The sequence below is a fragment of the Acanthochromis polyacanthus genome, chromosome 19 (genome assembly GCF_021347895.1).
Source record: "Acanthochromis polyacanthus isolate Apoly-LR-REF ecotype Palm Island chromosome 19, KAUST_Apoly_ChrSc, whole genome shotgun sequence".
Classification (NCBI taxonomy): Eukaryota; Metazoa; Chordata; class Actinopteri; family Pomacentridae; genus Acanthochromis; species Acanthochromis polyacanthus.
This window is the reverse complement of record NC_067131.1, coordinates 14,484,615-14,504,684: the sequence shown is the minus strand read 5'-3', so window position 1 is coordinate 14,504,684 and position 20,070 is coordinate 14,484,615. Positions and strand designations below refer to the sequence as shown.

The 20,070-nt window shown below is 40.3% G+C and overlaps 1 protein-coding gene across 1 annotated transcript; it reads right to left on the bottom strand.

Annotated features, from left to right (window-relative positions):
- Positions 1-4,372: 4,372 nt before the first annotated feature.
- On the bottom strand, positions 4,373-17,422 carry tbc1d24 (TBC1 domain family, member 24). Its single transcript, XM_022220286.2, has 7 exons — positions 17,313-17,422; positions 13,759-14,872; positions 12,560-12,718; positions 12,217-12,280; positions 9,719-9,814; positions 5,915-6,161; positions 4,373-5,639 (listed from the first exon to the last, which is right to left on the bottom strand). The coding sequence occupies exons 2-7, from the start codon at positions 14,745-14,747 to the stop codon at positions 5,485-5,487; spliced, it is 1,710 nt and encodes a 569-aa protein (XP_022075978.2). The 5' UTR covers positions 14,748-14,872; positions 17,313-17,422; the 3' UTR covers positions 4,373-5,484.
- Positions 17,423-20,070: the final 2,648 nt, after the last annotated feature.

Genomic DNA, 20,070 nt, shown 5'->3' with positions numbered 1-20,070 from the left:
CTATCACTGACGGGGTATGGGGAAGTCAGTAAAACAAAGTTCATTTAAGAAGTACTGTGCCTCGCAAAGCATTAAAGAAATGAGACGTATTATTTTCAAATAATAAGATACTTATCTCGTAAAAAGAAAGTGCTCAAATTTGTGTTTTTTTATTCATTGTTTTTTTAAGGTCACCCCTATCAGGCATCACTTTGGTGCGCTCCGCTGCAGGCTTTCCCTTTGATATCTACGCATTCACCCTTCAGAAGCAGGAGGATGAAATGATGGGGATGAGCAGGAGGGTGTGGAGACAGTGCTGGTAGAAAATAAATAGTATTTTTGATATCATAGCTATAAAACAAAAAAATAAACAAAATAAATATATATATATATATATATATATATATATATATATATATATATATATATATATATATATATATTTATTTTTTTTTACAATTCTAAGGGCATAACCATATAAAACGTATTATATGTAATATTAATGCTATGCTCCAGTAGGAACCCCTTAATTGATGTGAGTGACCCCTCCAGATTGTGACACCTCCATATTGTCATATGGTAAAACACATTTCTGCACCTTGCACCAGGAATCTACCATGCAGCAGAGGGAGGCTTACAGTCAACTGTGATATGCAGCTACGTGACGCGTGAGAGTGAGAGAATTTGAGGCTGAGTGTGCATCATTCGGTGTGTGTGGGGTGGGGGATGGAGCCGAGAATCCCCTATTCCACTTTCTTAGCTCCCAAGCAAGTACAAACTCACAGATCCAGAAAGTGGGAGGGGTTGGAGAGGGTCAAAAAACCCTGTGGGAAAGATGAAGAATGTGTCTGTGTGTGACTCAGAGAGAGCTCGTGCAGGCCCCATGCCTCCACCTCCTTCTCCTCCTCTTCTTCCTCCATCCATCCCTCCATCCTGCTCCCTCTGCATTGCCTTGTCAAGGCAGCACTACAGGGCCCCTCCCCCAGTATCACTGTAAAGGCCCATCACTCGTGATGCAATTTCTCCACAAGCATCACAGGCCTCCTTCCTTTCATACACGGCCAGCATCTTCCTCCAGCTGCATTGTGAACCGAGAATAAATCATTTTGAGGCAGGGATGATGTTAGTGAGCACTGAGCAGCGATAACATAAAAGGTCAGTGTGAATCAGATAGATGATTTTCACATCTTTCTCTGGTGACTGACTGAACACTTACTGAGGATGTAGCCTTTCTGTTGCGAGTACTGATGCATACTCAGCAGTGGTCATTTGCAACCAGCTCATTTAACAGCATGCAGTAATATGATAGCATATGTACCTTCACAGCGCTGTTTTACGTTTGTTTTGGGTGAATCCTCTTGTCCTTGAGTGGAAATAATAAAGAGAGGACAGAAATACACCATGCTTCAGTGGCTGATCTTTGAGCTGCTGTTCAAGAAAGGGGGACTGTGAAAAATCCTCACTTGGGCATGATTTAATTGAGATGCTTTCCAAGAAACATCATAAAGCAAAAACTTCCAATTGTCGGGATATACTATGATGTAATCCTAAATACATTTGTAGGTCCTTCATCTTTTTGGTGCTGTATATGTTATTACACCAGTATATTTTTCTACATACAGTCCCTCTCTTTGAAAAAAAAAAGAAGTTGCTGAGTGAAACTAGTCTCAGATTTGGGATTGTTCCCATATGTTACCGAAAGCGTAACTCAGCTTCTTTCATTCTTACTAAGATGAAGAACTTGGTCATTTTCAAATCATTTAAAAAATAGTAAAGAATAGTAAGAATCTGGGGAACAATACTCTTCATCAAATACGAAATCTCTGATTTCAGTACGACAATAAGATAGATGTAAAACTAATAAAACACGTTAATTGTTTAGAAGGATATATTTTCATTAATTATACGGGAAAATTTTTAGTGAGATTAAGAGTCTATTTTAGAGAGTGTCTTAGCCAAGGCAAATTAACAGGCTTTAATTTTTTATTACTTTGCATGGGTATGTATTTTTTTAAATATTAATATAAAGTGCTCTTTTCATAATCTTTCATATTTTTATAATGTATATATGTATTTATTTTTTATTCATTATCTTATTTTACTTTATTCCAATTACAAAAAAATTCAATTTACCTGTACTGCAAATGACAATAAAACTGCATTCTATTCTCTTGTATTCTAATAGGTGATTCACATAAAAAATCTAAATCAGAAATACTTCAAAACATTTACAAGAACGGCCCCAGCCTACCTGGATTCCCTGATCCAGGTCTACTCCCCTTCACGCCCACTTCGCTCTGCATGTGAGAGACGCCTGGTGCTTCCAGCCCAGCGCGGCTCGATATCTCTAGCCAGACTCTTTTCCTCTGTTGTTCTCAAATGGTGGAACAAACTACCAAACTTTGTGCGTTCTGCTGAGTCCCTTTCTACTTTTAAGAGACAATTGAAGACTCAATTGTTTAGAGAACACCTTGGCACTTAATCTGACTTCACCTTAGGGGTAGAATAAGTCAGGTGGTCCAAAACCCAGCATTTATTTAGTGCTGACAAAGATTAAAAAAAAAGGGGGGGATTGGTCAACACCTTTGACCAATCGCACTTTTTGCACTTTTTGCACTTACTACAGGTTTTTCCTTATGTCTGAATTCTTGCTTGTGTTGTACGTCGCTTTGGACAAAAGCGTCTGCTAAATGAAATTGTAGAATTGTAGTTGTAGAATTGTAGACTTCATTTAATCCTGAGGGGATATTGCTTACATGGCAATTGTTCCCATTCAATGTCTTCAAAATTTAAGCTACTAAAAATGTACAGAAAAACATAAATAGAAAAATATTTTTTAAAAATATTATCTTAAATAGAACAAGAATAAGCATAAAATGCAAAATGTGCAGTGTTCTAAGAAAAATAAAAATGTAAATACATAGTGTAAAGGTTAAGTGTGCATTGAAGAAAATTTTGTGACACAGAAATGTATGTCACAAATTATCCACGTTAACGATCTTGCAGAGCCAATGAGAGTCAGCCGTGACACGTACATCAGATTGTGTCAGTGTTAAAATCCTGTAAAGCTGCTTCGTTTGGTGAGATCAGCTCTTTAAGACTCTAATTTTGCAGATAAAATGTATTCCGAGTAGCTATTCTGTGGAAATCCCTTGTCCCTCTCGATAACCGCACTGTAACACCCAGTTTGCGGAATAAAACCACATTTCTTGGGACCTCCTTAGGCTTCCTCTTAATCCCCTGTCCTCAGCCCCTTGCTAAATCGGGGGCGGGGTGTTGATGGTGGTGGTCAAGGAGAGACCAGTCTCAGTGTAGAGTTAAACACTTAAGCATCTTACTCCTCGAGGCTGGAAAGCGTGGTTTTCAGGAGACGCGCCAGACCAACACCCAAAGGAGCAGCTAAATATAACAGTGCATGTGCGATTAGCTGAGTGTGAATCCTGAATGAAAAGCACACTCTTGGCAAGACGGAGTCAATGCCACTTACTGTAAAGGAATTACTCCACCACTTTGCCATTTAAGACGCTGCATTTCTCCAGATGCATTTGGCCGAGACACATCCACTGCAAATGAATTGGCTGTATGCTCCTACGGAGCTATAATACACTGACATCGATTGATATTCTCACACTATTTAATAAAACATCTGACAAAAAAGAAACTGCATTGTGTAATGCAAGTACAGTGCCTGTGAGCATTGCCCAGGTCTCTATTAATTGTAACTTCAATGAACTGAATTCTGCAACACAGCTGAATATTTAAGGCAGACAGCTTTAACAGATATATTTATGAGTATATGTGACTCATTTCTGCTGAATATTTTCCAGTCATGCAGTTCATTGTCAGCTTCCACAAAGGAGACATCCAAATAAAAATAGACCATGTGCATGAAGAAGCACGTCTGAGTCATATTTTTAGTAGTTTAGACCAAAGTCTGTAGTACAGATATGCAGTTTGTGACACAGTAATAAAATGTATTTTAACAAAATAATCTTAAAATTTTAATTATGATTTCCCTTGTGGTTTTCATGTTGCAACCATGTGAAAGAAATCTATGATTCTAACTTGTTGGTGCTAAAAAGGTGAACAGAAGGAAGGATAATATTTGTGCGGCACGAGTTTAACAATACTTAAAACTAAATTTGCAATTTTTGTTAGCTTTGTTAACCGATGCATTACTTTGGGAACAGAAAAAAACCAGAATGCTATTAGCAGAACAGAGCAAAACCCAAGAACATGGCGATCTTGTAGTTAAATTCATGGTCAGCTGTGGTTAAAAGGCATCTGAAACATTTCTGTGACAGCCTCAAAAATGTAACCCTCTCTGCAGGAAGCCAGATGTGACAGATTTGGAAGGAATAAAAGCAACACAACAAAAAAACAGAGATTCAGCTGAAAGTGTAATGCTGTATTTCCACATGTACAACACATTTGCAGTTACCCAACTGACACTTCACTGGAGCAACATAACGCAGAGACGAGATGTGTAATCCCAACAACACTTTGCCAACAGCAGATTATTTTCGACCTCTTTTCTTTGTTACTATACTGTAAAGGACGGAAGTAACAGGGAAAATGTTGCACAAACTGCATTGATCTTCATTACTTGTAAACAAAAAACACCTTTACCTTTTAACATGCTTGCACTGCTTTTCACATGAATGTTCATTCACTATACAAAGGAGCAACAGTCACAGATTCCAAAAGAAAGCTTTGACGGAGTGCAAAATGGTGAAGTCACTACTAATTCACAAACATTTACTTGATTATTTCATTGATCAAATCTCCCACCTGTGTACAATAAACCCAAAAGTGTGTGAAAATGTGACAGGCCTGCTTCGGTTCTAGCTGACCTGGTGCAATTTTACTACTTTGTTTTTATGTTCTTTCAACATTTACTGAGCGATAAAGAATTGACTTCTCACCTAAGGTTGTAAACCTCAGTTTATCAACATGACCTGGTAAATAATATTTGCTAGGGCCTGCAGAGCAAGCCATGTCATGAATTTGGCAGAGAGAGAAAAACCAGAGAACATAAAATACAGAATTTACATTTAGAATTACAATTATTACATTTTAGCTTTAGCTCAACAGGAACATGGACACACAGTTGATCCTTAACATTTCCACTTTCACACAATTAGTACACCATTATACATAGCTGTAAATACAAAAATAAACAGAAAACAATAAAAAAAATCTCATTTTGTTCATACGCTGAAATTTGGAGAAACTGCATTAATAAATAAAAAATAGTAAATTATAACTAAATTTGGAGGACGGATGTTGTTCTGTTTGCATATCTGTGTTTTCTACCTAATACACTTGACTTTATATTTTAAGACTTTGTTTCACTCATATGACATGAAGTTATGCTTTAATGCGTTTAAGTGTAAGTGGAGAAAGTGCTGTATGTTAAAATGTGTGTGCTTCATTTGCCTACATGTCTGTATGATGTATGGATGCACTTGTAAGCAGGTGCAGTGTGTGTTTACGTGTACAGCATTAAGAGGCCATAGTGTCCTGGAAGCCCCACACTTCTAGCAGTGAAACCTGGAAGGTCTCTGCGCACAGGGGCGGGTTGTCAAAGGTGGTACACCTGCCAGTGCGTCCGCGGTTCAGCTCAGCGTCAATGTAGAGCGCGTTGCCATCACCTCCCCCTGGTCAAACACAAGATTACAGGGTCAATGTAAGCCATCAAGTACAAATGCTCCACTTTTCTTTCACATGGCTTTTACTTACAATGCTGTTAACAAGTAGCGTTCAACATTGTGAAATACGAACACTAAAATCCCATGTTTAAAATGTTGAATAATTCCCCTGTCAGCTCCACTGTGTGTGTAACTCAAATCGTCACGGCTAAAGAAAAGCACTACCATAAAAGGGTCCAGAAATGAGACGCACACAGCAACAGCATACATAATAATCCACCCACCGACAATGATGGAGTCAAAGTTTCCAGCCATGAACATGGAAGTATTCTTGGAGTTGAGGTTGAAGTGGCGGGCAGACAGAAATGGTGACAAATTTCCAGCAAGTTTCTCTGGCTGCGGTAAACTGTTGTTGTCTTCATTCTGGCCCTCAGACGACGCTGTGTCCTCCTGAACCTGGGTCTTGATGGAGGATGCGAGCTCAGGGTGGCCGATCACCACCCACTCGTAGCGCTCCATCTCTGGCTTCAGCTATTAAAACAAACAAAGGAGTGGCAGCGGCTATGAGGCATTCATCATCAATTACACAACAGAGAAAACATGGTATTTTACGTTGTGTAACATAAAATACCATTTTTTTTTCACAGTAATGCACATATACATGGTGCAGAATGAAACTATTTCATATCCAACCAATGTGATGACTCTTTACACAAAGAATCACATATGCATTAAAGGCATTAGAGGAGATTTAATTTCCTACGACTTTGAACGTAGCATGCGCACATACAACCTCTCCCACACCCCCCTCTAACCTCCCCCTCTTAACATTTACGAAGAAATGCCCCCCTCCAGAAACTTGCATAAGACTTGTGAAGTTGTCTTTTACGGCTGGGTCCCCCTGGATCTTTATCTGCCATTATGTAAAAAAAGATTAGCAAAACAAGTCGCCAGCTAACTACGAAGCTACAAAGTATACCAAAGCAACACACACACAAAACACGCAAGTCCAAGGCGTACGTAATCTACGTAACTAGGCCTGAGCCGGAAGATTTTTGATTGACAGGAAAGGGAGCAAACCAAACGCCTCGGTCCGAGCGCATTGATTGGCTGATGTTTTTCAGGTCCTGCCATGTCCACAGTTATTTTTTTAAATTTTTTATTCTTTTAGAGACCATACATACAAGTCCACTAAAGGTCAGTATATTCAATTTATGTGAATCAGACAAATTAAACAAAAAAAAAAAACATCCTCCATAATGCCTTTAAGTTTGCATTTTCCTTTAGCAAAGTAAGACCAAAAGAATTTGAATAGTTACAATGAATTTGTCACCCAGGTTCAGTGCTCTCCATCTAAATAAACATCTTTTCTGCTTTTCTAAAGTGTAACCGCACTTTTTTTTTTTTTTTTTAACTTTTACGCATGCGGCATTTGAGTGCCACACGTTAAAATAAATAAATCTTCTGGACAGTTTAATACTAATGTAAACCTACTCATATGTAGCATCCATTAGCTCATTTCTGATTCAATGTGGTGAAGTACAGAGCCTGCAGAAGAGCAAAAGAGGGACACTGCCCAAGTCTGGACTCTATGCTATTGATTCCTTCCTCTCTCTTTCTCCTCTATGTCTCCAACTCTCACAGTGCATCTGACAGACATCAGTCCCTGCTCACTGCTCCTCATGTGTGTCAGGTGTGGTGTCGGGTGAGGACCAGGTCAGATACTACTGGATCAGGTTACAGGAGTTTCCGATCTGTGTGTGCTTAAGTATTAGTGTTTGAGATGATGGTGTTTTGCTAGAGTCTAGTCTCAGACAGCTGTGCATCAACACAGAGAAGTAAATAATTCATACAGAAGGCATTAGAGACTGATTTGTCCTTTCATTTCTACCTCAGGTGGTATGAAGATGCGCATTTGCCACCATAATAATATACTCACACGCAAAAGAAACGCAAGTTTCTTTAACCCGATGAAAAATTAAATTTGGTTTCCCAAAACAAAAACGCATTTGGTACTTTGTGGTGCATGGTGTGTTCTTAACATTTTCTGTTGCATTTTGTAAGGTTGGTGTGAAAACCGAAAACGAATCGTCGCAATACACCAATGCATTGATGATGTGGACATGATTCACACTTTGCACGTGCAATTGAATATGCACGATTTATCGACACCTTCAGTGGGTATAAATTTCATTCAAGCTCATAGGCATTTCACTTGCTGTTTAACTATGCCACGCTTAAACCAAATTGAGAGGAACCAAGCCATCGGACGTCTGCAAGCTGGAGAGTCTGTCCGAGACATTGCCCGTCACTTTAAAGTCAACATCACCACCATTTACAGTCTCCAGCGTTGATACAACACCACACACAGCACCAATGACCTTCCCCGAAGCGGACAGACTCTCCAGCTTGCAGACGTCCGATGGCTTGGTTCCTCTCAATTTGGTTTAAGCGTGGCATAGTTAAACAGCAAGTGAAATGCCTATGATCTTGAATGAAATTTATACCCACTGAAGGTGTCGATAAATCGTGCATATTCAATTGCACGTGCAAAGTGTGAATCATTTCCACATCATCAATGCACTGGTGTATGACGACGATTTGTTTTCCGTTTTCGGTTTTCACACCAACCTTACAAAATGCAACAGAAAATGTTAAGAACACACCATGCACCACAAAGTTAGCCTAGCCATGCTATACCCATGTTTCTGACGGCACAAGGGTCTAGGACCGCTCGACAGGGAGGGAGGCGAGCTAAAAGGTTGTCTATCAAATCACTCTGCAGCAATTGGGTAGGTATACAACCAATCAACGCAACGAATAGGCTGACGTAGTTCCGAGAGCACCGGCGGATTGTGGCTAAGTCCCATTAGCTTCCCAACCAGCGGAGCCAACTGGTATATTAAGGATTTGCCATATCCCGCCGGCATAAGTCCAAATACGTCTTTCTTCTCAATGAAACACTTAAATGCCGTCCTTTGTTTATCTTTCAAGTTGAATTTTAGCTTCAAAACTTTAAGGGCTGTGGCCAAAGCCGAGTCGAAAGATAACTGTTTATTGTGCGCCGGTTGTTTCTGTCAGAATCGTCACGCCTCTGTCGTCACTTCGTTACGCCCGCCTTCTGACTCTACACTTCATGGTGATTGGTCCGGCCAGTTTTAGGAGAATCCAGCCTCGAGCCTTATGGAGGGTAACTAGACCCACCCTGGCAGAGAATTAAATTCGTTGCCGTGGGTTGTCTAGCGCGGCTAGGCTACCACAAAGTACCAAATGCATTTTTGTTTTGGGAAACCAAATTTAATTTTTCATCGGGTGAAAGAAACTTGCGTTTCTTTTGCGTGTGAGTATATGATGTCTAGTTGTTTTTGCAGAGGAAAACATGGCAATGTCTGACCTACTAGGCAGGCTTTTCCAAATGAGAGCCTGACAGGTCAACTGGGGTTATGTATGAAAGAAGTGCAGGCTGCGTCTAGAACCTTTGTGGACTGGTATTTTAAAACATCAAATTTGGCTTTTTGACCATCTCCACCCTTTTAGAGCCAGAGGTGACCATATTTGGACAGGAGGGTGGAGCTGAGGAAGAGTGACAGATGGGATCTGAGTCTGACTGAGACCCAAAGAACAACTGTTCATCACAATCACGAGGCAGCCTTAAAGCATATCTTCCTCTATCATCCATTTCACTCTAAATTGAACCATAATTTATTCAATGAACAGCATGCTGTATTGAAGAAATGAGATGATACATTTATCAGGAAAATCATTAAAAGTAGGAACATTTTCTCATTCACTTTCATACAATCTGACCTTTTTGGAGCCTGGAGAGTTGCTAGGTTTGAAACGGATGCTGATATATGGCGTTTTGCTACTGCCTTCACTGTTCAGACCATGTCTGCTTCTTTTCTATGAATGAGGCCAATGACACCGAGATCGAGACTATGTAAAATAAAACCAGGGTGAATGGTACCCTCTGGTGGAAATAGTGTGGCACTGCTCAAAATACAGACAGCCTTCCTCCTAATGATTCCGAAAAATTACAAACTTAATAGTATACAGTAGATTTGTCAAGATACTGAAAGTGAACTCACCTTGAAGACAAAACACTCCCCTGTGCCAAAGAAGCTCAATTTGTTGCCTCCTCTCTTCCGCTCCTCCCAGTCTGTGGACAGAAAGGCTCCACATACCTGAAGGATGACACACAACATGACATGACATGACATGACTAGGATTTTTCTGTTTGATTTGCTCACCTTCATTTGCTTTGGTCTCTAAAATACTTGAAAATTCTTGCCAGTGAAACACTGACATCTGTAAGAAGCCAAAGTTCATGCCAGGATTCCTCAGGAGCAACATAATCCAATATTGCGACACCTGTATAATCAGAACCTTTGACACTAGCTTACAGAGCCCAGAGGACAAACAAGAGTCTATTTTGAAACGTAGAGAGCTACTCTGAAAAACACTGACTGACTATTTGCCATGCATAGTGAGTACAGGGATATTTGTAGCATGCACCACATATAGTCAGTGTAAGGATGGAATTTACAGGTCTAACATAAACATAGCTGCTATCAACAAAAAAACTCAAAAACATTTACTTTCTCCATTTGACTCATGTCCAAAAGCATTTGAAATAGGAAGTGACGAAGGCAGAATCTAGTTAGACGATTGTAGGAATATTCCCTTCGCATGTTGTCATGAGTGTGCTTGCAGCCTATTAAAGTTGTCCAATTTGGTCCCATAGTATTTTATTTATTTTTTGTTACAATTGCCTGGATTATTGCTGGTGACCCTTTTTGAGCTGGGTCATCTCTGGTTGTCTGATTTCTGCTGAAGTGATTAGAAGGAGGATGTGGAGGAAGAGGAATAAATTGACAAGAAAGAGATTTAAGCAGCTTCTTCCTTCAATCATCATGGATTAAGTTTAAAATCCTAGGACAATGAATGAATGAATGAATGAATGAATGAATGAATAAATAAAGCACGTTTGGTGACAACTGGAGGCACGTCTATGAGTGTACTGGTGTGTTTCACAGAAGCATGGCTACAGGGATTATGCCAAACTCCATCATTACCACTGATGTGTTCAGATGATTTGGGCAGACAAGAATGGATCGGAGAGTGTTGGAAAGAAAGAGGCAGAAGGCTTGCTGCTTTTATTAGCATGAAAGAACAGGTCTGCATATTAAACTGCTAGCCATGCAGCCACATCTGCTCTACTCTGGTAGTTGTATACATCGCTCGCTAAGCTAACCTCACAACCGCGTGACATCATCCACTGTGTTCTAGGAGGACTCTAAACTCTGTGCCTCAGTATTTCATGAGTTTTTATTATGCATTTCTTGCAAAATATATACAACCTTCCCATTTTTGAGCAAGTGTTTATAAGGCAATTTCCAAAGAATGACATTCAAATAATTCTGCCTTAATTAGACTGAGAACATGCAAGAGTTACAAAACTTTTAACACTATATTTGGATACCCATAACAGCTGGGAGGAAAAACTCTGAATACTGATCTAAGCTGTGTTGATCCTGACAAAATATCTGATGATATATCAATCCCTTGATTCCTCCAACAAAATCCTCCTAAAATTTTATGCGAGAAGGAAAAATGTGAGTGAGTTCGTGTAGAGTCCCTGTATTATCAGATTAGCGACAACTGGGGATTTGACGCCATTTTGTTTCCATTCACTCAATATGGGACGCGCAGCGCGAGGTGCACATTCACGAAAAATAGCTGTTTGTGGATTGCTTACTGATTTCAAGACATGTTTTGGACAAAATATTTTACTGGCTTGTTTTGTCTGGATGTCCAAGGTTAGATTATGGCAGTTTTTTGTGTAATATTTTCATCTGTGACTAGTTTTGAGCCTTCAAAAGTGAGTTGTGCTGTTTACGTTATTTGCTGTTTGTTGGACAAATGTGTTTATATTACCCGCTGTGGTAATCACATCTGAAAGTGGTTTATACCGGCGGATTCATGAGAATCTAAGCTTTCCATGGGTGTATAATGTTTCTATCATTGAGTTTGCAGCTTTGGTCAATTTAGCAAAATATGTTTGCACATACGGGCTGCTGAAGTTTAACGGGGTAACCCGTTAAACTTCAGCGCCCGTATTTCATGCATCTCCATGCATGAAAATGATCAAAGTCAAAATAACCACAACTGCCTAAAATCACATCAAACTTTTCTATCTGTCATTCACCCATACATCATAACATGAAAGTACATACATGGGACTAACCTGGCACAAAAACGATGATGAAGTCGGTTTCCATCCCACTCTCCGGACTTTATTTTCCCACAGTTTCCTTCTTTCAATATTACTGGGAAATCTAAACGTGTAATCCCTTCTCCGATCGATTTGTGCACCCAAAGGCACAACAGCCTGTCATTTTTCAGGTATTTAGGAAGCGGAAAAGGACCTAGAATTACTCTCTGCGGTGTAAACAACGTTAACAGGAAAACCCGGCGTTCATGAATAGGAAACAAAATGGCGCCCATAGATCACATGATCAAAATTTTTTGGACCCGTCATGTCGATACTCTGATAATATAGGGACTCTAAGTTCGTGTTGCTTACATCGCCATCTGTGGTCCGGATGAGCAGCAGAGTGGGTTCATAGCCTTCACAATGTTGGTAGAATCTGGAGAAAAACGGACAAGTTGGAAAAAAAAAAAAAAAGCCAAATAAGACAATATATTCACAGACACAACTAAAAATCACATATTTCGATAATTTTTGAAAGCGTGCAATTTATTGTTTGTTTCTGACATATGTTTTATGCTTTATATGTTTACATCATCTTTATATTCTTTTCAAACCTTTGGCTATAAATACTGTGTAAACAAGGCTTGAAATGAAAATTGTGAACCGCAGCTAAAAGTGGGGATTACCGTATTCATGCAAGCACTGGAAAGCGTACCTGTTCAGGCTGCAGCCATGGTTGGAGGTGGTGAATAGGAGTTGAGGTTGGCACAGGGCAAAGCGCTCAGGGATCCATGACCAGATGTCTCGCATCTCCTTGGCACTGACGATCTCAGAGGAGAATGTGTCAGGGTTAAGTGCCAGCTGCACATTCCGCCTGGAGACGCCCCAGGAAGTTGGACATATGAAGAGATAGACAGGTTCAAAAATTAGAGGCTCATACAGGGAAGACGAGACTACGCAGCTGGGGATGCGCACATTTTAAAGCCTAAAAGTAATCTAAAGCGGGTATAGTGAAGGAGAGCATGCATATACTTGAGAGTCTGGTTTTAATGAAGAAACATTTGATATATCAGAGTGTACGAAAACCTGCAATTCAAACACTAATATTTTCAGAGTGTAAATGAGCAACAGAAATGGATCTGAAGTGCAGCACAGAGAAGAGAACCCACCTAGAACTGTAAAAGAACCAATGTAGTGAACACAGGGGTGGAGTGCGGATGAAACAGAGGATGGTGTATGGAATATGGTGGCACAGACGAACAAAAAGGAAACAAGAACAGACAGTGAGAAAAGGTAGGAAAAAGCAACTTAAACCATACCCCAAAGCATGCCAGAATATTTAGCGTAAAAGAACAGGACATATCTGCCAATGAAAGAAAAGCTTGAGGACTTCATAGATTGAGATTGTGCTAAATGTACAGTCTAAGCTGGTTCGGTACTTTTGGACACCGCATGCCACTCATTCTGTGCATACTGCTGTGATTTGATTTTAGGTCCAGGCACTGTGTTGTTTATTTGATCAAGTCCAAGAATGTTCATTCTAACTGGAGCAGAAGATTGGCTGGGTAGACAAACTAAATGGAATTATAAATCGTAAAAGGTGTCTTTATGAGGCCTTATACCAATATATTAGTTGATTAATGTGCTTCATTGTACCTAATTACCAATATGGATTCCTGGCAAGATATTTGCTTCAGTTTAGAATCAAAATTATGTAATACTCCACTGCAAAATTTGGGAAAAAGTTAAGCAACTAAATACTTCTCAAATCGGATAATGCCATGGACTTGATAAAGAAAATACGTGAGATATCTACAGTCAAATACACCGACTAGAAGCAGCCTGGTTTGGAAACAAAGATGAACAAAAAGACGCTCACAATACACCCACTAAAAATCGTACTATTGACTTTACCGCTTCTGTTTGACAGTGATTCCTTTCTGCTGCAGGGACTTTTCATTTGTGAGCTGCAGCAGGGTGATCTCCTTGCGGCTAAACAGACGGAGGGAAAAGGCCTTCTCAAGCAACTTGTCAGGTGTTACAGTGGAGGCAACTCCTTTGACAAACGCTTGAATGTCTGCCTTGATTTTGCTTGAATCTTGTTGTTGTGGGCTCCCTTGGCCTCCCTGGCTGGCTGCTTTATGCTTACGATAGAACCTGAGCAGGGCTATAGCTACACGGTAGAGAATCTTGTAGCCCTCTACTAGGTAGACATCCAGGACTCTAACCATATGGCTGAACGGCAGGTCACCGAGCACCCAGCGCTGCCAGTCTGAATAGACCTCCAGTACATCCTGAGCTGTGGCCACAATTAGTTTGTGAGCAGCCGGGCAGTACTTGTTGGCCAGGTCACCGAAAGTCATGCAGCTGGACTCATAGGCCAGGAAAGTCTGGTCTAGCAGTCGCTTGCCTGGCTCATTGCAAGCCAGTATGCGGCTGACATGCTCAAAACATTGAGCTTCGTCTACGCTGAAGTGCAGGAGCAATGAAGTCATGGCTGGAAGTGCTGGGCAGTGGGAGATATCTGGAAACTGTCCAGCCAAACAGTTGATGATCTTATGGGCTGAGGCTACTCCCTCCGCCTTCAGACAATACTGTGGCACAGGATTTCCATCCACGAACTCTGGTAGTGGGATGTGGGAGGAGGGCTTCTTTGTGGCTGCATTTCCCATAATATCACGATATACTTCAGCATCTGGTGTAACTGTGCGACAGGGAATGGCTTTGATGAGCTGCTGGTAGACTTGCGCCCGTAGTTTGTGGTTCTTGGCCCAGTAACCTTGTCGAGCCATTTGTTTGAACTCTTTCAGGTCTTTGCAGTCTACTTTGGTGGGCCCGCTGCTCTTGGCCAGGTCCCCCATCTGGTTCCAGTCCACAAAGCTGCCATATTCTTCTTCAGCCATGATGCTGGAAACTTGCTGGACAGCCCAAGTGGGAACAGAGGAGGTACGCTCTGAGGTATTCCTAACCTTCTGACCTCCACACAATAGATGACAAATGTATTTTTACTACCTGCCCATGATGGTCACTGGAAAACACACAGAGGAAGACAGAAAACATTAATGTGCGTCCTCATAGTATTACCAAAAGCTGCCAACTACATCATTTCTAAGCTACTACTTAAAGAAAGCATATTAATTAGATGAGGATGATAAATAAACTTGGGATGAATAGATATGCTTATGTATACCTGTTTTCATTAGAAACTCTGACTACAGCATGGCCACAGTAAATCAGTACCGTGAAACAACATTAGCCAATTTGAGTAATCAGATTCATGCTTGTCGAGATCTTAAGATAGAAAAACGCACAAATATAATTCATTTCAAACGTGTGGTAAAGTGTAAACCAACCATGTAATGAAGGAAGTGAAAGGCTACCTTGGTGAGAGGATAAGCCACAAAACAATTTCAGATTACCTTTATGCTCAAATATATCTTGGACAGATTGAACTAGCTACTGGAATCTCTGGTGGCGAGGGAAATACAAACTATTTGCAAGTAAAACTGTAAAAGTGCACCAAACTGACTGATTAGGACACTAACCCGTGCTTGCTCACAAGACAGACAGAGATGCAAGTCTCAAGATAATTTCCACTTTATATTAAACTAGGAATGGTTAAAGTACCCATCGTTTCACACCGATTTTTTTTCTCAACATGTCACATGAAGACTCACGTCCAAAGATTACTTGCAATACATTGAAAACAACAGCCATAAAATCATCCGATCATTTCACAATGCTGTGCAACAAGTCACATGGTGGTGACACCAAAAAATTACTAGGTGTACAACTGTAAGTGTTTATGGTGAGTCTGTAAAATATTAATTCTCATACTTGTTTGGCATGCTTACCATAATGCTGACATTTAACTATTGAAATTGGCTGTAACTGAACAAAGACGGAATTGAATTTACCAAACAAAAGAATTGTAAAGGCTCTCCAGAAGTTCTCTGTACATCATCAGTTCCGTGAACACATGTAAAGGATGTGGCCTTTTAGCTAAAATCATTTAAAATGCTGCTGAATAAAGTGCCAAGTAGCATAGCTGTCATTTGGTTCCAGAGGTCAGTCCTCATGTCTTACTGCTGATAATTTCAGTTTAAATTAGCTCATGTTGACAACACGTTTCATATGAATCTACATAAACATGTATGTTGTGTATCATGATTTATAAAGCAGCTGTCCTGAGTTTTGGTTGAGAACATAAAGCCAAATATCTCACAGACTGAGACCTCAATGACAGGCTGAAAAAACAGCAGGTGTTTAGTCTGAAAGTTCCTGATTTTTATACTGAACACTGAAATTCAAAGGATTCCTACACATGTACCATTTTAAAGGTATATTTTCTAAATTTGGTATTCTAAGGTTTCCTCGGCAGGGACTACGCCCACTCCGAAAGGTTTATTAGAGATCCTTGCTGAATTCTGGCTTGGCCCTCAAGGCTGTCTTAGATAATTACTGCATTTGCCATAATATGACTAACTGATATGATTTGGCCATATTGCTGCACACTCAGCAGTGTTGCCAGCCAACAGATGACGGTGAGACATGACAGTGGGGTGGCACATACATTATATATGCATTTTTCACTGAACGTACTCTAACAGCTCTCATCAGCATGTGTTCATGTATACATCTAAAAAAAATCTGCAAGTGCATGTTTCTGAGGCTGTATGTTCTTTATTCTAAGATGACTATTCTACAGCAAATTGACATTTAAAGGCGCTCATAGGAAAAAGAATCTGCCTGCTCGTCTTAAAGGAGAGCTGATCTATTACACTGCACCTCAAAAAACTGGACAGACCAGGTTAGGCAGCGTTACTGTAGACGATTAAAGGCTCTCGGTTGCATCTTGGAGGCTCAGTAGCAAATGCACAGAAATGGCTAAACACTACAATATATCGTTTCAACGCAGCTGCAAATGCACGCAAAGCTGCCTAAACGACATATATTTTTAGTCGTATAACCTTTGAACGTTAGGTGAGCGTAGCTACCACGGCTGAAGAGGCCACAGGTCAGCGGGTATTTAACGTTGCCGCTGGAGTAAATCTGATAGACGCGTTTCCATTCACAGTTGCCAAGTTAGCAATGCTAGCGCTAGCTAGCCCCAAGCTGCTGCTGTCAGTTCATGCAAGCAGCTAACGAAAGCTTAACCCGACACGCATAACTAACTGTCCGACAACAAAGCGTGCAAAACAGACAGGAAACCATGCAAGTATATAGACACATTAACCCAACCAGGTAAAACGTTATGCTAACGCTGCTGCATGGATGTTGCCAACCCCAAATTAATTTGGCTGTCTTGGAGTTTGTTGTATGAGGAGCGTTTAGCTTGTTTTGTGTTAGAAAAGCGATTCATTTAGACAAAACCGGCGACAGGAATGAGACGCACCACTGCTGCACACGACGAAGACTGGTAAGCAAATGATAATCGGCTGATAGTAAATAAAAAGACGGTTTCCTACCTGGACGTGAGATGTCTTGAGACGTCAGGCAGCATTCATATTAAGTTGCCTCGAGCATGCGCAGTTCCTCAGATCCTGGTCACCGAGCATGCAGCTGCAGAGAGGGGCTCAGGTGGGCTGGGTAAGTATACACTGTCAAATGCCCCTCTTCTGTATGTTAATTCAGAAGAATGAAGTATTTTAAGACTAGAAATGTCAGAAACCAACTACAGACAAATATACATTCACTTCACATGCACATATTTGTGCAATCCATGGATTACACATAAATCCAGAAATACCATAGGGTCTCAATAATAAACACTATAATATTCTGATCTGCACCAGAACGTAACTTAAAATAAATAATGGCCTATTCTCTATTGCTTTTCTGGCTTACTTTTATAAGTCAAGTTCCACTGCTGTGGCCATGCAGAGGTTGCATGGCAGATTCCAGTAGATTCTAGAATCTGATTTGTCCTGTTTACTTGCAGACTTGCTGTGTCAAATGAATGATAGAACTGGGACGGGAAAGGACAGGAAGTTCCCTTGCAAGGGGCAACAAACCCTGCCTTTGTCCAGGACTCAAAGCAACCACCAAAACACAACCGCCCCAACACATGACAGTTATTACTGATAATTAAATTTACGGAACCATCACTGCTTTCCAGAAGGACTCAAGGTAAAATGTGGTTTGGCTGAGTGTAAACGCAGCTGATGTTTTCATGTCCTCGTTTGGTTTGAGCTTCTTTTCACTTTAGCACTGAGGGAAGAGTGAAAATTTTAATATTAAGGTCAGCTGCAACAGTGCTTACACTTGTTTATGCCTCAGTTCTTGTCCTCTTTCGACATATACTGCAAGTAGAATTAAACACTCACATGTTAGCTGGTCTCACGTGATTGAGAGAACAGGACAGATTATCTCAGCCAAGGATTTGAGCTCAATTTAATTTTCCAACAAAGAATACATTACATTGCACAGTTTTGATTACACTGACTGTATTTTGAGTCTTTTGAAGTCAAACAAAGGCAAAGTGGTGTCCAGAATAGCTGATCTATTTGGCAAAAGACACCATGTCACATGAGGCAGGCAGAGCAACTTAATCTGCATGAAGACAGTGACATTATGATGATTTCATATTTCATTTGGATGCACAATCTGAAACATTTGGGTCAAACTCAGAGATGCATGTACAGTACAGACAGGCAGTGTGTGCGTATACATCGGTTATGTTCTTATTCCTGTGTGGATGTACATGTTTGGCTGTGACTACGCAATAAATTAAGGAAAAATCATAGAAAGGTGAGGATGAATGTCAGTAGGTGTTTGTGTTTGTATGAGTAACTGACTGACTGGGTGAGTGAATAAGAGAGAGAGAGACAGATGGGTAGAAAGCCAGTAAGCCTTTAGGTCTTCAGCTTATGGAGGTTTATGCTCATCAGATCCTTCCGCCCTGACACTGTGCGTGACATCATTCATTTGCTTCCCCGTCGTCCAGGCCCCTCCTACTCTGCTCGACCTCACATGTACACGCAAATGTGCAATTGTGCTGCTTCTCCACACCTGTCCTTGTGCAAACAGTTTCAGCTGCACAAAAAACGACTGGATGCTAATTTTGCTAATCCATTCATCCTATCAGCCAGTGACAGCCTCTGGTGTTTGTTTAGTGTTCAATTTTTCAGTATTGGTTAGACAAATGAACAAATTGCAGTGTGGTTAGGTTAAAAAAAATGCAAACATAGAGGGAATGATATTTGATAGAACAATTGACTAGTTTTAATATAGATAATAATGCCATTGACATAATTGTTTGCTGGAGCTGTCTATTCTGTGCTGTTGCTTTGAAATTTCACCCTGCTTTGCATCTCCTGGTGTATAGCTTAAACTGAAATCTCCAGTAGTCACAGATGACTCATTATAAATGACAGATGAATTATAGTATCTAATTGTAGATGCACTGATTTCCCAGCATTTGTTGTTAGATGCGCTCAGTGTCTTCTGCATGCCCTTGATCTGGTATCATCACTGGAAAACTCGCCAGGTTTACCTCTCATGACAGACTCGTACTGCTAATTGTGTTAATAGCTGAATGTGTAAGACGTTGATATGCTTCCAAACTGTAGTATCAGAAAATCATTTTCCAAGTGACATAATGTGCCTGATCTGTCTCTGACAAAATGCCATGCTGGTGATTAGTTAAATGGTGTGAAAACTTTTGGCCCACTGCACAGTTCTGTGATCTGTAGTCCCCCTAAACTGCTGTTTCATCTTCATTCTCATGATCACAGTTTTCATGAGCAAATTTTAAATAAATTTCAATACCACTGTAGAGTTCATGTGCTTTGAATCATGACTGAATCACTAATTAGTCTTCTAAAGAGGCCAATCTTGACAGGAATGTTTGCGAGTTCAGAATTTTATGTACTTACATGTGACACATATTACAGTGGATGCTTCCAAGAAAACATGAAAAATACTGTGGCCTTTTATTGTGGACAGTCTAAGGCACACCTGTGCACTAATCATGGTGTCTAATCAGCATCTTGATGTGGCACACCTGTGAGGTGGGATGGATTATCTCAGCAAAGGAGAAGTGCTCACTATCACAGATTTAGACAGATTTGTAAACAATATTTGAGAGAAATGGTGATATTGTGTATGTGGAAAAAGTTTTAGATCTTTGAGTTCATCTCATAAAAAATGGGAGCAAAAACAAAAGTGTTGCGTTTAGATTTTTGTTTAGTGTAATTCATTCTTCCCATGGGAAAATTTGTCTTT

Excerpts from the sequence above, each read along its gene's own strand:
- tbc1d24 (XM_022220286.2), bottom strand. The coding sequence starts at position 14,747 with ATGGCTGAAGAAGAATATGGCAGCTTTGTGGACTGGAACCAGATGGGG. Across the intron at positions 12,719-13,758 it reads ATCACTGTCAAACAGAAGCG|GCGGAATGTGCAGCTGGCAC; the intron begins GTAAAGTCAATA and ends GGGCGTCTCCAG. Across the intron at positions 5,640-5,914 it reads CTTTGACTCCATCATTGTCG|GGGGAGGTGATGGCAACGCG; the intron begins GTGGGTGGATTA and ends GTGTTTGACCAG.